The sequence below is a fragment of the Oncorhynchus tshawytscha genome, linkage group LG01 (assembly GCF_018296145.1).
Source record: "Oncorhynchus tshawytscha isolate Ot180627B linkage group LG01, Otsh_v2.0, whole genome shotgun sequence".
In the NCBI taxonomy this organism is placed as follows: Eukaryota; Metazoa; Chordata; class Actinopteri; order Salmoniformes; family Salmonidae; genus Oncorhynchus; species Oncorhynchus tshawytscha.
This window is the reverse complement of record NC_056429.1, coordinates 22,143,386-22,162,751: the sequence shown is the minus strand read 5'-3', so window position 1 is coordinate 22,162,751 and position 19,366 is coordinate 22,143,386. Positions and strand designations below refer to the sequence as shown.

At 44.4% G+C, this 19,366-nt stretch overlaps 1 protein-coding gene and 2 non-coding genes across 3 annotated transcripts in view; all 3 read right to left on the bottom strand.

Moving 5' to 3' along the window:
• LOC112245414 (glypican-5-like) overlaps window positions 1–19,366 on the bottom strand; it is a 156,429-nt gene that overhangs the window by 43,326 nt on the left and 93,737 nt on the right. Inside the window, exon 8 of the mRNA XM_024413544.2 lies at window positions 4,860–4,995. Within this exon, the coding sequence (XP_024269312.1) occupies window positions 4,860–4,995 (136 nt within the window). The remainder of the gene's footprint in view (window positions 1–4,859; window positions 4,996–19,366) is intronic.
• trnay-gua lies at window positions 9,797–9,883 on the bottom strand. The gene is given in 2 exon segments: window positions 9,797–9,832; window positions 9,847–9,883. It is a non-coding gene; the product is annotated as a tRNA-Tyr (tRNA).
• On the bottom strand, window positions 18,604–18,690 carry trnat-ggu. The gene is given in 2 exon segments: window positions 18,604–18,639; window positions 18,654–18,690. It is a non-coding gene; the product is annotated as a tRNA-Tyr (tRNA).

Sequence of the window (19,366 nt, the reverse complement as noted above, 5' to 3'; positions counted from 1 at the left end):
AACTGCTAGCTTGTTTAGCCCCGGCCTACTAACTGTTAGCTTGTTAGCATCGGCCTGCTAGCTGTCTGAATCGCCGTATCACCATTCAGACCAACCACTCACTGGACCCATATGTTCACTTGGCTACGCATGCCACTCTCTAATATCAATATGCCTCGTCGTGATTAGTGATTACTGTCTTATTTCACTGTAGAGCCTCTAGCCCTGCTCAATATGCCTTAACCAACCATGTTGTTCCACCTCCTACATATGCGATAACGTCACCTGGTTTAAACGTCTCTAGAGACTATATCTCTCTCATCATTACTCAATGCCTAGGTTTACCTCCAATGTACTCACATCCTACCTAAACCTTTGTCTGTACACTATGCCTTGAATCTATGCTATCGTGCCCAGAAACCTGCTCCTTTTACTCTCTGTTCCGAACGTGCTAGACAGCCAGTTCGTATAGCCTTTAGCCGTACCCTTATCCTACTTCTCCTCTGTCCCTCTGGTGATGTGGAGGTTAATCCAGGTCCTGCAGTGCCTAGCTCCACTCCCACTCCCCAGGTGCTCTCATTTGTTGCCTTCTGTAACTGTAAAAGCCTTGGTTTCAAGCATGTTAACATTAGAAGCCTACTCCCTAACTTTGTTTTACTCACTGCTTTAGCACACTCTGCCAACCCAGATGTCTTAGCCGTGTCTGAATCCTGGCTTAGGAAAACCACCAAAAACCCAGACATCTACTGCAAAGAGAGCCTGCAGAGTTCTGTATTACTATCCAAGTCTGTACCCAAACAATTCGAGCTTCTACTTCTAAAAATTCACCTTTCCAGAAACAAGTCTCTCACTGTTGCCGCTTGCTATAGACCTCCCTCTACCCCCAGCTGTGCCCTCAATACCATATGTAAATTGATTGCCCCCCATCTATCTTCTGAGCTCGTGCTACTAGGTGACCTAAACTGGGACATGCTTAACACCCCAGCCATCCTACAATCTAAGCTTGATGCCCTCAATCTCACACAAATGATCAATGAACCTACCAGGTACAACCCCAAATCCGTAAACACGGGCACCCATCTATGAGATGTCATCCTAACTAACTCGCCCTCCAAATACACCTCTGCTGTTTTCAGTGATCACTGCCTCATTGCCTGCATCCGTAATGGGTCTGCGACCAAACGACCACCCCTCATCACTGTCAAATGCTCCCTAAAACACTTCTGCGAGCAGGCCTTTCTAATCGACCTGGCCGGGGTATCCTGGAATGTCATTGACCTCATCCCGTCAGTAGATGATGCCTGGCTATTCTTTCAAAGTGCCTTCCTCAACATCTTAAATAAGCATGCCCCACTCAAAAAATTTAGAACTAGGAATAGATATAGTCATTGGTTCACTCCAGACCTGTCTGCCCTTGACCAGCACAAAAACATCCTGTGGCATTCTGCATTAGCATCGAATATGCAACTTTTCAGGGAAGTTAGGAACAAATATACACAGGCAGATAGAAAAGCTAAGGCTAGCTTTTTCAAACAGATATTTGCATCCTGTAGTACTAACTAAAAAGGTTTTGGGACACTGTAAAGTCCATGGAGAATAAGAGCACCTCCTCCCAGGTGCCCACTGCTCTGAGGCTATGAAACACTTTTACCACTGACAAATCGACTATAATTGAGAATTCCAATAAGCATTTCTCGACGGCTGGCCATGCTTTCCATCTGGCTACACCTACCCGGTCAACTGCCCGGCACCCTCCACAGCAACCCGCCAACGCCCCCACCATTTCTCCTTCAGACAAATCCCGATAGCTGATGTTCTGAAAGAGCTGCAAAATCTGGACCCATACAAATCACCGGGATAGACAACCTGGACCCTCTCTTTCTAAAATGATCTGCCGAAATTGTTGCAACCCCTATTACTAGCCTGTTCAACCTCGTCTGAGATTCCAAAAGATTGGAAAGCTGCCGCGGTCATCCCCCTCTTCAAAGGGAGTGACACTCTAGACCCAAACTGTTACAGACCTATATCTATCCTACCCTGTCTTTCTAAGGTCTTCGAAAGCCAAGTTAAAAAACAGATTACCGACCATTTAGAATCCCACCGTATCTTCTCCGCTATGCAATCTGGTTTCAGAGCTGGTCATGGGTGCACCTTAGCCACGCTCAAGGTCCTAAACGACATCATAACCACCATCGATAAGAGACATTACTGTTACCAACTACTTCTCAAGATAGAGTTCAGTGTGTCTGTTGTCCGGACTCTGGCAGTCTATGGGTGTGCCACAGGGTTCAATTCTCGGGCCGACTCTCTTCTCTGTATACATCAAAGATGTTACTCTTGCTGCTGGTGAGTCTCTGATCCACCTCTACGCAGACGACACCATTCTGTATACTTCTGGCCCCACTTTGGACACTGTGTCAACTAACCTCCAGACGATGCCATACAACTCTCTTTCCGTGGCCCCCAGCTGCTCTTAAATGCAAGTAAAATTAAATGCATGCGATTCAATCGATCACTGCCTGCACCTGCTCGCCCGTCCAGCATCACTACTCTGGACGGCTCTGACTTAGAATACGTGGACAACTACAAATACCTGGGTGTCTGGTTAGACTGTAAACTCTCCTTCCAGACTCACATTAAGCATCTCCAATCCAAAATTAAATCTAGAATCAGCTATATCGCAACAAAGCATCCTTCACTCATGCTGCCAAACATACCCTCGTAAAACTGACCGATCCTCGACTTCGGCAATGTCATTTACAAAATAGCCTCTAACACTCTACTCAACAAACTGGATGCAGTCTATCACAGTGCCATCCATTTTGTCACCAAAGCCCAATACACTACCCACCATTGCGACCTGTACGCTCTCGTTGGTTGGCCCTTGCTTCATACTCGTCTCCAAACCCACTGGCTACAGGTTATCTACAAATCTCTGCTAGGTAAAGCCCCGCCTTATCTCAGCTCACTGGTCACTCACTGGCACCCACTCGTAGCACACGCTCCAGCAGGTATATCTCACTGGTCACCCCCAAAGCCAATTCCTCCTTTGGTCGTCTTTCCTTCCAGTTCTCTGCTGCCAATGACTGGAACAAACTGCAAAAATCTCTGAAGCTGGAGACTCATATCTCCCTCACTAGCTTTAAATTAAGCACCAGCTGTCAGAGCAGTTGTCAGATCACTGCACCTGTACATAGCCTATCTGTAAACAGCCCATCTACCCACCTACCTCATCCCCATACTGTATTTATTTATTTATCTTGCTCCTTTGCACCCCAGTATCTCTACTTGCACATTTATCTTCTGCACATCTACCATTCCAGTGTTTAATTGCTATATAGTAATTACTTCGCCACCATGGCCTATTTATTGTCTTATCTTACCTCATTTGCACTCACTGTAAATAGACTTTTTGTTTTCTTTTGTTCTACCTTATTATTAACTATGTTTTGTTTATTCCATGTGTAACTCTGTGTTGTTGTATGTGTCGAATTGCTATGCTTTATCTTGTCCAGGTCGCAGTTGCAAATGAGAACTTGTTCTCAACTAGCCTACCTGGTTAAATAAAGGTGAAATAAAATGTTTAAAAATGTATTTTTTTAAATGACAAATAAACTGGTTTTCAGAAAGTTTTGCAAAGGCATAAAACATTTTTAAAAAACAGTTACCTTATTTACACAAGTATTCAGACCCTTTGCTATGAAACTCGAAATTGAGTTCAGGTGCATCCTGTTTCCATTCATCATCCTTGAGATGTTTCCACAACCTGATTGGAGTGCACCTGTGGTAAATTCAATTGAATGGACATGATTTGGAAAGGCACACACCTGTCAACATAAGGTTCCACAGTTGCATGTCAGAGCTAAAACCAAGCCATGAGGTTGAAGGAATTGTCCGTAGAGCTCCGAGACAGGATTGTGTCATTTGCAAAAATGTCATAAAACCAGTTTTTGCTTTGTCATTATGGGGTATTGTGTGTAGATTGATTGGGGGGGGGGATTTAATCAATTTTAGAATAATGTTGTAATGTAACAAAATGTGAAAAAAGTCAAGGCGTCTCAATACTTTCCAAAGGCACTGTACTGTACATGCTCCACAGATCTTAGAGCCACTGTCTAAACCATGGATCAATCCTTCTCTCCTCTTCTCTCTCACTCCCTTGCTTCTCTCTCTCTTCTTGTTCTCTCTCTCATGATCTGAATAAGAGACTGGATAAATGAGCAATCTGCAATCAACTTTAAACTTTTTCACATCTATTCTGGTCAAGTTGCTTTCACAAAGACAGCTCTTACAAAGACAGAGTGAGAGTGTTTATGAGTCTGTGTATACAATAGTTAATCATTTGTATTGCAGTAGTGCTGGTGTACAGCCATGACATGAGCCAGTTATACCACAAAGCATTCAATTACAATTTGACTTGAAGTAATTTAAATATTCTACAACAAATCAAATCAAGCAGTATTCCACACTGTGGTTAAACCCACACGAGTCAGATATGTTTACTGATGACATGTCAATGAGATGACATACGACACTGACAGCTTTTGACAGCCTGTTCTAATTTCAATTTGCGTATAGCAGCATATAATGTCACGAGGGGAAGGTATAGACATGGCTCCATCTGCGAGAGAGGAAAAGGTTGCTGACGCAACCACAACATACTGTGTTGTAGTGAATAACCATCTGACTCGTGGCACAGACAGCTTTCAACATGAGTCTCTGACATCTGACACTAGCAGCAGTCTCATCTACAGGGGGTCTGATTGAGGTAGGAGAGAATATGGGGAGGGAGCGGAGGAATTATAGGCAGCTGAGGAAAAGGAGAGGAGAGAGGAGTAAAAAAAAGAAAAAAGGAATTAAAGAGGGGGTTTCTGACTCACTGGTTAAATCTTCATCTCCAGATCCTTGACATCCGTCCTCATCGTCACACTCTCCGCTGGCCTCTTCCCTCGTCCCACTGCCCTTCTCCACCCACCCCCCCCAGTCTGTCGTCCAGCCCATCTGACCCTGCATTTCCTGCAACACACAGGTCAGAGGTCAAATGAAGTCATCCTATCTGAAAATAAGCCACATCCAATTCTGCACTGCTCCACTTTTCAAGCAAAACACAATAGACAGATGTATGCTATAGCACACAATACATATTTGGATACTCACACCGTTGTAAACAAGTTAATATTGACATAGGACATAACACGTGCATATTCATCAGTAATACAAATAGCACTGTGTCAGGAAGTGTAGTAGTGTGAGTAGTGGAGGTCTCCAGCCCCCCCCAAACAAAATGTTAATGATGCGGAAACAAGAGGGAAAACCCCAATGATAACCTATCAGCACATTACTAGACAGAGTTAAGATTGTAACTTGTATGTTTGTCCCTTCCCAGCATTATAACATCTGACCAGGCAGGTGGTCTAGTGGTTAGAGTGTTGGACTACTAACTGAAAGGTTGCAAGATCAAATCCCGAGCTGATAAGGTACAAATCTATCATTCTACCCCTGAACAAGGCAGTTAAACCCAATGTTCCTAGGCTGTCATTGAAAATAAGAACTTGTTAACTGACTTGCCTAGTTAAATAAAATAAAACATTTGTCCTATGGATCAATATCACAAATATCACAGATCAATATCACAAAAACAAATGAGGGCATTCTTGTTAAACAAAAGGTAGCTGTAACGCTCAGCGTCAGTGGAAGGAAGAAAGAATGGACCGAAGCGCAGTGTGGAAAGTGTTCATGATATTTATTTTCAAGAAACACTCAAACAAAAATAACAAAATTCAAAACGCAAACAGTTCCGTCAGGCACAAACACTAAACAGAAAATAACACCCCACAAAACCCAAACAGAAAATCACAACTTTTATATGATCCCCAATCAGAGACAACGTTAGTCAGCTGCCTCTGATTGGGAACCACACTCTGCAAAACAACAAAGAATTAGAAAACATAGATTTTCCCACCCGAGTCACACCCTGACCTAACCAAACATAGAGAATAATAAGGATCTCTAAGGTCAGAGTGTGACAGTAGCAATAAGCAACTATAGTCTCGTGTGTGTTGTTCCAAATGTTGGTTCATCTGACAAGTGAAACAAAATGAGGAAGAAAAAAACATCAGCAACTACTGCACAACCACCAGAAAGGAAACTATGTGAAGAACCTGATAAGGCCCATTCAAAGGGAATGGGAATGGCATCTCCAAGTATTATAAGAACAGAGCTGAATTTGCCTTTGTGGAAAGTGAATACTGGTACAGTTTAGGCTAAGCCTTCCGCCACAGAGGAATGGACGGTGTGTGGGCCAACAACTGTTTCAATTGATCACGGATCATAACTCATACAGCGACCAGTGATGTTTCGGGTTAGGGTGAAAACGCAAGGTTTATCTGATCTTCCATACCCTCACCTCAACATGCAAGGATTTATTGGATGAAGAGGCTGTAACATCAATAGTACTGTACTATATTCTATAGCACAGGGCACACTATTGATGTTGCTGCCTCTGGGGCATTTACTACATCAGCAAGGCAGATTATGTTGCTGCCCTACTGGAGACAATGCAACACTTTTTTGCACTGTCTAAATATCACCAATGGACTAGGGATTCCAATTTGATATGATTTAAAACTAATGCTGCTGGTTCAGTAGAAATAATTGTTTGGATTCACATACTGTACAGTAGGCACATTTTATAAAAGTGCTTTGCATTTCCCATTGAGAGGAGGTAACTGATCATGGTCTACAGTCCACTTACTCATTAAGTACAAGGTCCAATCTTACTGATTGCTGATACCACACAGGTTAAGTGATTAAGGGCCAGTTCATGTACCCCATAGTATTCAACTAGATGCCATTATTTTTCCTTCATCATGTACTAAACTAAAACCCTGGCCCTCTGCCCCTTCCCTTCCCTGCCCCTGCTTCAGCCTCTCAGAGTCCCACTACATTGAGACCCTGTGAGGTGTGATAAGCACATTAAACCTTTTAAAAATAATTACATTTCCACAAATGAAAAGTCTCATTTATAATAGCCATATTCATGAGGCCCAGACGGCATCCCCAGCCGCGCCCTCAGAGCATGCGCAGACCAGCTGGCCGGTGTGTTCACGGACATATTCAATCAATCCCTATACCAGTCTGCTGTTCCCACATGCTTCAAGAGGGCCACCATTGTTCCTGTTCCCAAGAAAGCTAAGGTAACTGAGCTAAACGACTACCGCCCCGTAGCACTCACTTCCGTCATCATGAAGTGCTTTGAGAGACTAGTCATGGACCATACCCTCCACCCTACCTGACACCGTAGACCCACTCCAATTTGCTTACCGCCCAAACAGGTCCACAGACGATGCAATCTCAACCACACTGCACACTGCCCTAACCCATCTGGACAAGAGGAATACCTATGTGAGAATGCTGTTCATCGACTACAGCTCGGCATTCAACACCATAGTACCCTCCAAGCTCGTCATCAAGCTCGAGACCCTGGGTCTCGACCCCGCCCTGTGCAACTGGGTACTGGACTTCCTGATGGGCCGCCCCAGGTGGTGAGGGTAGGCAACAACATCTCCACCCCGCTGATCCTCAACACTGGGGCCCCACAAGGGTGCGTTCTGAGCCCTCTCCTGTACTCCCTGTTCACCCATGACTGCGTGGCCACGCACGCCTCCAACTCAATCATCAAGTTTGCGGACGACACAACAGTGGTAGGCTTGATTACCAACAATGACGAGACGGCCTACAGGGAGGAGGTGAGGGCACTCGGAGTGTGGTGTCAGGAAAATAACCTCACACTCAACATCAACAAAACTAAGGAGATGATTGTGGACTTCAGGAAACAGCAGAGGGAACACCCCCCTATCCACATCGATGGAACAGTAGTGGAGAGGGTAGTAAGTTTTAAGTTCCTCGGCATACACATCACAGACAAACTGAATTGGTCCACTCACACAGACAGCATCGTGAAGAAGGCGCAGCAGCGCCTCTTCAACCTCAGGGGTCTGAAGAAATTTGGCTTGTCACCAAAAGCACACACAAACTTCTACAGATGCACAATCGAGAGCATCCTGGCGGGCTGTATCACCGCCTGATACGGCAACTGCTCCGTCCACAACCGTAAGGCTCTCCAGAGGGTAGTGAGGTCTGCACAACGCATCACCGGGGGCAAACTACCTGCCCTCCAGGACACCTACACCACCCGATGTTACAGGAAGGCCATAAAGATCATCAAGGACAACAACCACCCGAGCCACTGCCTGTTCACCCCGCTATCATCCAGAAGGCGAGGTCAGTACAGGTGCATCAAAGCTGGGACCGAGAGACTGAAAAACAGCCTCTATCTCAAGGCCATCAGACTGTTAAACAGCCACCACTAACATTGAGTGGCTGCTGCCAACACACTGACTCAACTCCAGCCACTTTAATAATGGGAATTGATGGGAAATGATGTAAAATATATCACTAGCCACTTTAAACAATGCTACCTAATATAATGTTTACATACCCTACATTATTCATCTCATATGTATACGTATATACTGTACTCTATATCATCTACTGCATCCTTATGTAATACATGTATCACTAGCCACTTTAACTATGCCACTTTGTTTACATACTCATCTCATATGTATATACTGTACTCAATACCATCTACTGTATCTTGCCTAAGCTGCTCTGTACCATCACTCATTCATATATCTTTATGTACATATTCTTTATCCCCTTAGACTGTGTATAAGACAGTAGTTTTTTTTAAATTGTTAGTTAGATTACTTGTTGGATTATTACTGCATTGTCGGAACTAGAAGCACAAGCATTTCGCTACACTCGCATTAACATCTGCTAACCATGTGTATGTGACAAATAACATTTGATTTGATTTGAGTTCACGGAGAAAAACGATTGTCTGCAATTAAACGTTTGGTGGAGTGATACTGTAGCTACATTGTGTAGCATAAGGGCGAGAAGTGAAGTAGTTGAAGTAAGAAAATTAAATGTCCCCGGCTGTGTCTCTGGCCTAATCAACTCAGAAGGCTCGTTAATTATATATGGCTTTAAATCAATTACATGTTGTGTAAGAGAGGAACCACGGCAACGTAGCTGCGACTGATTGACCTCTACCTACAGAACCAGTCAAAAGTTTGAACACGCCTACTCATTCCAAGGTTTTTCTTTATTTTTAATATTTTCTACATTGTAGAATAATAGTGAAGACATCAAAACTATGAAATAACACATGGAATCACGTAGTAACAAAAAAAGAGTTAAACAAATCTAAATATATTTTATATTCTTCAAAGTAGCCACCCTTGATAACAGCTTTGCACACTCTTGGCATTCTCTTTTTTATTTATTTAAACTTTATTTAACTAGAAAAGTCAATTAAGAACAAATTCTTAGTTACAATGACGGCCTACCCCGGCCAAACCCTAATGACGCTGGGGCAATTGTGCGCCGCCCTATGGGACTCCCAATCACGGCCATTTCTGATACAACCTGGAATCAAACCAGGGTCTGTAGTGATGCCTCTAGCACTGAGATGCAGTGCCTTAGACCGCTGTGCCACTCGGGAGTCACTCTCTCAACCAGCTTCATGAGGTACTGTGGTGACCTGGAATGCATTTCAATTAACAGATGTGCCTTGTTGACTCCAACCCAAGTGTATGTAAACTTCCGACTTCAACTGTATTTTATATTCCTTAAAGTAGCCACCCTTTGCCTTGACAGCTTTGCACATTATTGGTATTCTCTCAACCAGCTTCATGAGGTAGTCACACTGCTGTCAAAAAGTTGGCGTAAGCCACAAGAAAATGTACAATCCTTCGAGCCGGATTTGAACCAGCGACCTAAGGATTACAGCAATTTCACCTACAGTCCTCCGCTCTACCAACTGAGCTATCGAAGGGTGACAAATAACGCCATCACCTAGATGGTCAGAGGTTCGGCAGAAGCATATGTTCCCTTTAAGAAATGAATCTGCTGAGTTTGGTGGTGTCTTGGAGCTGCTGAGGATTGCCCCCAGGTCTTCGTACGTTCAACTAATGCTCTATTCCTCTGAGCTACATCCCCTTAGATTGCAAGTAGTTGCATTTGGGAATAGACAAAAAGTGAGCCGAGGAATAAAATCGCTGTTTAGCCCCCTCACTGCGAACTGTCTTTTTCTCTTTCCCTGTTGGTCTAGTGGTTAGGATTCGGTTCTTTTACCACAGCGGCCTGGGTTTGATTCCCGCTCAGGGAATGACTTGCTTTTGGGGAAACACTAGGCATAAGTCAAAAACTTAGCACAACTGCAGAAAAAGTTATACTCTTCTGAGTGAGCGACCTAGGGACGGTTGCAATCTCGAGAACTCTCTGCTGCTCTACCAACATTCCTATCAAAGGTCAACAAGTGAAGATTTCTTCTCTCAGGGAAAGATATTTTTGTCAAGCACATGTCAAGGTGCACTGCTGTCAAAAAGTTGGCGTAAGCCACAAGAAAAAGTACAATTTTTCAAGCCGGATTTGAACCAGCGACCCAAGGATTACACCAATTTCACCTACAGTCCTCCGCTCTTCCAACACAGCTATCGAAGGGTCAAAAGCATAGTCAAACGCCATCACCTAGATGGTCAGAGGTTCGGCAGAAGCATATGTTCCCTTTAAGAAATGAATCTGCTGAGTTTGGTGGTGTCTTGGAGCTGCTGAGGATTGCCCCCATATTATTGTCAAGCACATGTCAAGGTGCACTGCTGTCAAAAAGTTGGCGTAAGCCACAAGAAAATGTACAATCCTTCGAGCCGGATTTAAACCAGCGACCTAAGGATTACAGCAATTTTACCTACAGTCATCCGCTCTACCAACTGAGCTATCGAAGGGTCAAAAATGTAGTCAAACGCCATCACCTAGATGGTCAGAGGTTTGCAGAAGCATATGTTCCCTTTAAGAAATGAATCTGCTGAGTTTGGTGGTGTCTTGGAGCTGCTGAGGATTGCCCCCAGGTCTTCGTACGTTCAACTAATGCTCTATTCCTCTGAGCTACATCCCCTTAGATTGCAAGTAGTTGCATTTGGGAATAGACAAAAAGTGAGCCGAGGAATAAAATCGCTGTTTAGCCCCCTCACTGCCAAATGTCTTTTTCACTCTCCCTGTTGGTCTAGTGGTTAGGATTCAGTTCTTTTACCACCGTGTCATTGGTTTGATTCCCGCTCAGGGAATGACTTGCTTTTGGGGAAACACTAGGCATAAGTCAAAAACTTGGCACAACTGCAGAAAAAGTTATACTCTTCTGAGTCAGCGACCTAAGGACTGTTGCAATCTCGAGAAATCTCTGCTGCTCTACCAACATTCCTATCAAAGGTCAACAAGTGAAGATTTCTTCTCTCAGGGAAAGATATTTTTCGTCAAGCACATGTCAGTGCACTGCTGTCAAAAAGTTGGCGTAAGCCACAAGAAAATGTACAATCCTTCGAGCCGGATTTGAACCAGCGACCTAAGCATTACAGTGATTTCACCTACAGTCCTCCGCTCTACCAACTGAGCTATCGAAGGGTGACAAATATAGTCAAACGCCATCACCTAGATGGTCAGAGGTTCGGCAGAAGCATATGTTCCCTTTAAGAAATGAATCTGCTGAGTTTGGTGGTGTCTTGGAGCTGCTGAGGATTGCCCCCAGGTCTTCGTACGTTCAACTAATGCTCTATTCCTCTGAGCTACATCCCCTTAGATTGCAAGTAGTTGCATTTGGGAATAGACAAAAAGTGAGCCGAGGAATAAAATCGCTGTTTAGCCCCCTCACTGCGAAATGTCTTTTTCTCTCTCCCTGTTGGTCTAGTGGTTAGGATTCGGTTCTTTTACCACAGCAGCCTGGGTTTGATTCCCGCTCAGGGAATGACTTGCTTTTGGGGAAACACTAGGCATAAGTCAAAAACTTGGCACAACTGCAGAAAAAGTTATACTCTTCTGAGTCAGCGACCTAAGGACTGTTGCAATCTCGAGAACTCTCTGCTGCTCTACCAACATTCCTATCAAAGGTCAACAAGTAAAGATTTCTTCTCTCAGGGAAAGATATTTTTTGTCAAGCACATGTCATGGTACACTGCTGTCAAAAAGTTGGCGTAAGCCACAAGAAAAAGTACAATCCTTCAAGCCGGATTTGAACCGGCGACCCAAGGATTACACCAATTTCACCTACAGTCCTCTGCTCTTCCAACTGAGCTATCGAAGGGTCAAAAGCATAGTCAAACGCCATCACCTAGATGGTCAGAGGTTCAGAAGCATATGTTCCCTTTAAGAAATGAATCTGCTGAGTTTGGTGGTGTCTTGGAGCTGCTGAGGATTGCCCCCATATTATTGTCAAGCACATGTCAAGGTGCACTGCTGTCAAAAAGTTGGCGTAAGCCACAAGAAAATGTACAATCCTTCGAGCCGGATTTAAACCAGCGACCTAAGGATTACAGCAATTTTACCTACAGTCATCCGCTCTACCAACTGAGCTATCGAAGGGTGACAAATATGGTCAAACGCCATCACCTAGATGGTCAGAGGTTTGGCAGAAGCATATGTTCCCTTTAAGAAATGAATCTGCTGAGTTTGGTGGTGTCTTGGAGCTGCTGAGGATTGCCCCCAGGTCTTCGTACGTTCAACTAATGCTCTATTCCTCTGAGCTACATCCCCTTAGATTGCAAGTAGTTGCATTTGGGAATAGACAAAAAGTGAGCCGAGGAATAAAATCGCTGTTTAGCCCCCTCACTGCCAAATGTCTTTTTCACTCTCCCTGTTGGTCTAGTGGTTAGGATTCGGTTCTTTTACCACCGTGGCATTGGTTTGATTCCCGCTCAGGGAATGACTTGCTTTTGGGGAAACACTAGGCATAAGTCAAAAACTTGGCACAACTGCAGAAAAAGTTATACTCTTCTGAGTCAGCGACCTAAGGACTGTTGCAATCTCGAGAACTCTCTGCTGCTCTACCAACATTCCTATCAAAGGTCAACAAGTGAAGATTTCTTCTCTCAGGGAAAGATATTTTTGTCAAGCACATGTCAAGGTGCACTGCTGTCAAAAAGTTGGCGTAAGCCACAAGAAAATGTACAATCCTTCGAGCCGGATTTGAACCAGCACCTAAGGATTACAGCAATTTCACCTACAGTCCTCCGCTCTACCAACTGAGCTATCGAAGGATGACAAATGTAGTCAAACGCCATCACCTAGATGGTCAGAGGTTCGGCAGAAGCATATGTTCCCTTTAAGAAATGAATCTGCTGAGTTTGGTGGTGTCTTGGAGCTGCTGAGGATTGCCCCCAGGTCTTCGTACGTTCAACTAATGCTCTATTCCTCTGAGCTACATCCCCTTAGATTGCAAGTAGTTGCATTTGGGAATAGACAAAAAGTGAGCCGAGAATAAAATCGCTGTTTAGCCCCCTCACTGCGAAATGTCTTTTTCTCTCTCCCTGTTGGTCTAGTGGTTAGGATTCGGTTCTTTTACCACAGCAGCCTGGGTTTGATTCCCGCTCAGGGAATGACTTGCTTTTGGGGAAACACTAGGCATAAGTCAAAAACTTGGCACAACTGCAGAAAAAGTTATACTCTTCTGAGTCAGCGACCTAAGGACTGTTGCAATCTCGAGAAGTCTCTGCTGCTCTACCAACATTCCTATCAAAGGTCAACAAGTGAAGATTTCTTCTCTCAGGGAAAGATATTTTTTTGTCAAGCACATGTCATGGTACACTGCTGTCAAAAAGTTGGCGGAAGCCACAAGAAAAAGTACAATTTTTCAAGCCGGATTTGAACCAGCGACCCAAGGATTACACCAATTTCACCTACAGTCCTCCGCTCTTCCAACACAGCTATCGAAGGGTCAAAAGCATAGTCAAACGCCATCACCTAGATGGTCAGAGGTTCGGCAGAAGCATATGTTCCCTTTAAGAAATGAATCTGCTGAGTTTGGTGGTGTCTTGGAGCTGCTGAGGATTGCCCCCATATTATTGTCAAGCACATGTCAAGGTGCACTGCTGTCAAAAAGTTGGCGTAAGCCACAAGAAAATGTACAATCCTTCGAGCCGGATTTAAACCAGCGACCTAAGGATTACAGCAATTTTACCTACAGTCATCCGCTCTACCAACTGAGCTATCGAAGGGTCAAAAGCATAGTCAAACGCCATCACCTAGATGGTCAGAGGTTTGGCAGAAGCATATGTTCCCTTTAAGAAATGAATCTGCTGAGTTTGGTGGTGTCTTGGAGCTGCTGAGGATTGCCCCCAGGTCTTCGTACGTTCAACTAATGCTCTATTCCTCTGAGCTACATCCCCTTAGATTGCAAGTAGTTGCATTTGGGAATAGACAAAAAGTGAGCCGAGGAATAAAATCGCTGTTTAGCCCCCTCACTGCGAAATGTCTTTTTCTCTCTCCCTGTTGGTCTAGTGGTTAGGATTCGGTTATTTTACCACCGTGGCTGGGTTTGATTCCCGCTCAGGGAATGACTTGCTTTTGGGGAAACACTAGGCATAAGTCAAAAACTTGGCACAACTGCAGAAAAAGTTATACTCTTCTGAGTCAGCGACCTAAGGACTGTTGCAATCTCGAGAACTCTCTGCTGCTCTACCAACATTCCTATCAAAGGTCAACAAGTGAAGATTTCTTCTCTCAGGGAAAGATATTTTTCGTCAAGCACATGTCAAGGTGCACTGCTGTCAAAAAGTTGGCGTAAGCCACAAGAAAATGTACAATCCTTCGAGCCGGATTTGAACCAGCAACCTAAGGATTACAGCAATTTCACCTACAGTCCTCCGCTCTACCAGCTGAGCTATCGAAGGATGACAAATGTAGTCAAACGCCATCACCTAGATGGTCAGAGGTTCGGCAGAAGCATATGTTCCCTTTAAGAAATGAATCTGCTGAGTTTGGTGGTGTCTTGGAGCTGCTGAGGATTGCCCCCAGGTCTTCGTACGTTCAACTAATGCTCTATTCCTCTGAGCTACATCCCCTTAGATTGCAAGTAGTTGCATTTGGGAATAGACAAAAAGTGAGCCGAGGAATAAAATCACTGTTTAGCCCCCTCACTGCGAAATGTCTTTTTCTCTTTCCCTGTTGGTCTAGTGGTTAGGATTCGGTTATTTTACCACCGTGGCCTGGGTTTGATTCCCGCTCAGGGAATGACTTGCTTTTGGGGAAACACTAGGCATAAGTCAAAAACTTGGCACAACTGCAGAAAAAGTTATACTCTTCTGAGTCAGCGACCTAGGGACGGTTGCAATCTCGAGAACTCTCTGCTGCTCTACCAACATTCCTATCAAAGGTCAACAAGTGAAGATTTCTTCTCTCAGGGAAAGATATTTTTTGTCAAGCACATGTCAAGGTGCACTGCTGTCAAAAAGTTGGCGTAAGCCACAAGAAAATGTACAATCCTTCGAGCCGGATTTAAACCAGCGACCTAAGGATTACAGCAATTTTACCTACAGTCATCCGCTCTACCAACTGAGCTATCGAAGGGTCAAAAGCATAGTCAAACGCCATCACCTAGATGGTCAGAGGTTCGGCAGAAGCATATGTTCCCTTTAAGAAATGAATCTGCTGAGTTTGGTGGTGTCTTGGAGCTGCTGAGGATTGCCCCCAGGTCTTCGTACGTTCAACTAATGCTCTATTCCTCTTAGCTACATCCCCTTAGATTGCAAGTAGTTGCATTTGGGAATGGACAAAAAGTGAGCCGAGGAATAAAATCGCTGTTTAGCCCCCTCACTGCGAAATGTCTTTTTCTCTCTCCCTGTTGGTCTAGTGGTTAGGATTCGGTTATTTTACCACAGCAGCCTGGGTTTGATTCCCACTCAGGGAATGACTTGCTTTTGGGGAAACACTAGGCATAAGTCAAAAACTTGGCACAACTGCAGAAAAAGTTGTACTCTTCTGAGTCAGCGACCTAAGGACTGTTGCGATCTCGAGAAGTCTCTGCTGCTCTACCAACATTCCTATCAAAGGTCAACAAGTGAAGATTTCTTCTCTCAGGGAAAGATATTTTTTTGTCAAGCACATGTCATGGTACACTGCTGTCAAAAAGTTGGCGGAAGCCACAAGAAAAAGTACAATTTTTCAAGCCGGATTTGAACCAGCGACCCAAGGATTACACCAATTTCACCTACAGTCCTCCGCTCTTCCAACACAGCTATCGAAGGGTCAAAAGCATAGTCAAACGCCATCACCTAGATGGTCAGAGGTTCGGCAGAAGCATATGTTCCCTTTAAGAAATAAATCTGCTGAGTTTGGTGGTGTCTTGGAGCTGCTGAGGATTGCCCCCATATTATTGTCAAGCACATGTCATGGTACACTGCTGTCAAAAAGTTGGCGTAAGCCACAAGAAAATGTACAATCCTTCGAGCCAGCAACCTAAGGATTACAGCAATTTCACCTACAGTCCTCCGCTCTACCAGCTGAGCTATCGAAGGATGACAAATGTAGTCAAACGCCATCACCTAGATGGTCAGAGGTTTGGCAGAAGCATATGTTCCCTTTAAGAAATGAATCTGCTGAGTTTGGTGGTGTCTTGGAGCTGCTGAGGATTGCCCCCAGGTCTTCGTACGTTCAACTAATGCTCTATTCCTCTGAGCTACATCCCCTTAGATTGCAAGTAGTTGCATTTGGGAATAGACAAAAAGTGAGCCGAGGAATAAAATCGCTGTTTAGCCCCCTCACTGCGAAATGTATTTTTCTCTCTCCCTGTTGGTCTAGTGGTTAGGATTCGGTTCTTTTACCACAGCAGCCTGGGTTTGATTCCCGCTCAGGGAATGACTTGCTTTTGGGGAAACACTAGGCATAAGTCAAAAACTTGGCACAACTGCAGAAAAAGTTATACTCTTCTGAGTCAGCGACCTAGGGACGGTTGCAATCTCGAGAACTCTCTGCTGCTCTACCAACATTCCTATCAAAGGTCAACAAGTGAAGATTTCTTCTCTCAGGGAAAGATATTTTTTTGTCAAGCACATGTCATGGTACACTGCTGTCAAAAAGTTGGCGGAAGCCACAAGAAAAAGTACAATTTTTCAAGCCGGATTTGAACCAGCGACCCAAGGATTACACCAATTTCACCTACAGTCCTCCGCTCTTCCAACACAGCTATCGAAGGGTCAAAAGCATAGTCAAACGCCATCACCTAGATGGTCAGAGGTTCGGCAGAAGCATATGTTCCCTTTAATCTGCTGAGTTTGGTGGTGTCTTGGAGCTGCTGAGGATTGCCCCCATATTATTGTCAAGCACATGTCAAGGTGCACTGCTGTCAAAAAGTTGGCGTAAGCCACAAGAAAATGTACAATCCTTCGAGCCGGATTTAAACCAGCGACCTAAGGATTACAGCAATTTTACCTACAGTCATCCGCTCTACCAACTGAGCTATCGAAGGGTCAAAAGCATAGTCAAACGCCATCACCTAGATGGTCAGAGGTTCGGCAGAAGCATATGTTCCCTTTAAGAAATGAATCTGCTGAGTTTGGTGGTGTCTTGGAGCTGCTGAGGATTGCCCCCAGGTCTTCGTACGTTCAACTAATGCTCTATTCCTCTGAGCTACATCCCCTTAGATTGCAAGTAGTTGCATTTGGGAATAGACAAAAAGTGAGCCGAGGAATAAAATCGCTGTTTAGCCCCCTCACTGCGAAATGTCTTTTTCTCTCTCCCTGTTGGTCTAGTGGTTAGGATTCGGTTCTTTTACCACCGTGGCCTGGGTTTGATTCCCGCTCAGGGAATGACTTGCTTTTGGGGAAACACTAGGCATAAGTCAAAAACTTGGCACAACTGCAGAAAAAGTTATACTCTTCTGAGTCAGCGACCTAAGGACTGTTGCAATCTCGAGAACTCTCTGCTGCTCTACCAACATTCCTATCAAAGGTCAACAAGTGAAGATTTCTTCTCTCAGGGAAAGATATTTTTTGTCAAGCACATGTCAAGGTGCACTGCTGTCAAAAAGTTGGCGTAAGCCACAAGAAAATGTACAATCCTTCGAGCCAGATTTGAACCAGCAACCTAAGGATTACAGCAATTTCACCTACAGTCCTCCGCTCTACCAACTGAGCTATCGAAGGGTGACAAATGTAGTCAAACGCCATCACCTAGATGGTCAGAGGTTCGGCAGAAGCATATGTTCCCTTTAAGAAATGAATCTTCTGAGTTTGGTGGTGTCTTGGAGCTGCTGAGGATTGCCCCCAGGTCTTTGTACGTTCAACTAATGCTCTATTCCTCTGAGCTACATCTCCTTAGATTGCAAGTAGTTGCATTTGGGAATAGACAAAAAGTGAGCCGAGGAATAAAATCGCTGTTTAGCCCCCTCACTGCGAAATGTCTTTTTCTCTCTCCCTGTTGGTCTAGTGGTTAGGATTCGGTTCTTTTACCACCGCAGCCTGGGTTTGATTCCCGCTCAGGGAATGACTTGCTTTTGGGGAAACACTAGGCATAAGTCAAAAACTTGGCACAACTGCAGAAAAAGTTATACTCTTCTGAGTCAGCGACCTAAGGACTGTTGCAATCTCGAGAACTCTCTGCTGCTCTACCAACATTCCTATCAAAGGTCAACAAGTGAAGATTTCTTCTCTCAGGGAAAGATATTTTTTGTCAAGCACATGTCAAGGTGCACTGCTGTCAAAAAGTTGGCGTAAGCCACAAGAAAATGTACAATCCTTCGAGCCGGATTTGAACCAGCGACCTAAGGATTACAGCAATTTCACCTACAGTCCTCCGCTCTACCAACTGAGCTATCGAAGGGTGACAAATGTGGTCAAACGCCATCACCTAGATGGTCAGAGGTTTGGCAGAAGCATATGTTCCCTTTAAGAAATGAATCTGCTGAGTTTGGTGGTGTCTTGGAGCTGCTGAGGATTGCCCCCAGGTCTTCGTACGTTCAACTAATGCTCTATTCCTCTGAGCTACATCCCCTTAGATTGCAAGTAGTTGCATTTGGGAATAGACAAAAAGTGAGCCGAGGAATAAAATCGCTGTTTAGCCCCCTCACTGCGAAATGTCTTTTTCTCTCTCCCTGTTGGTCTAGTGGTTAGGATTCGGTTCTTTTACCACAGCAGCCTGGGTTTGATTCCCGCTCAGGGAATGACTTGCTTTTGGGGAAACACTAGGCATAAGTCAAAAACTTGGCACAACTGCAGAAAAAGTTATACTCTTCTGAGTCAGCGACCTAAGGACTGTTGCAATCTCGAGAACTCTCTGCTGCTCTACCAACATTCCTATCAAAGGTCAACAAGTGAAGATTTCTTCTCTCAGGGAAAGATATTTTTTTGTCAAGCACATGTCAAGGTGCACTGCTGTCAAAAAGTTGGCGTAAGCCACAAGAAAATGTACAATCCTTCGAGCCGGATTTGAACCAGCGACCTAAGGATTACAGCAATTTCACCTACAGTCCTCCGCTCTACCAACTGAGCTATCGAAG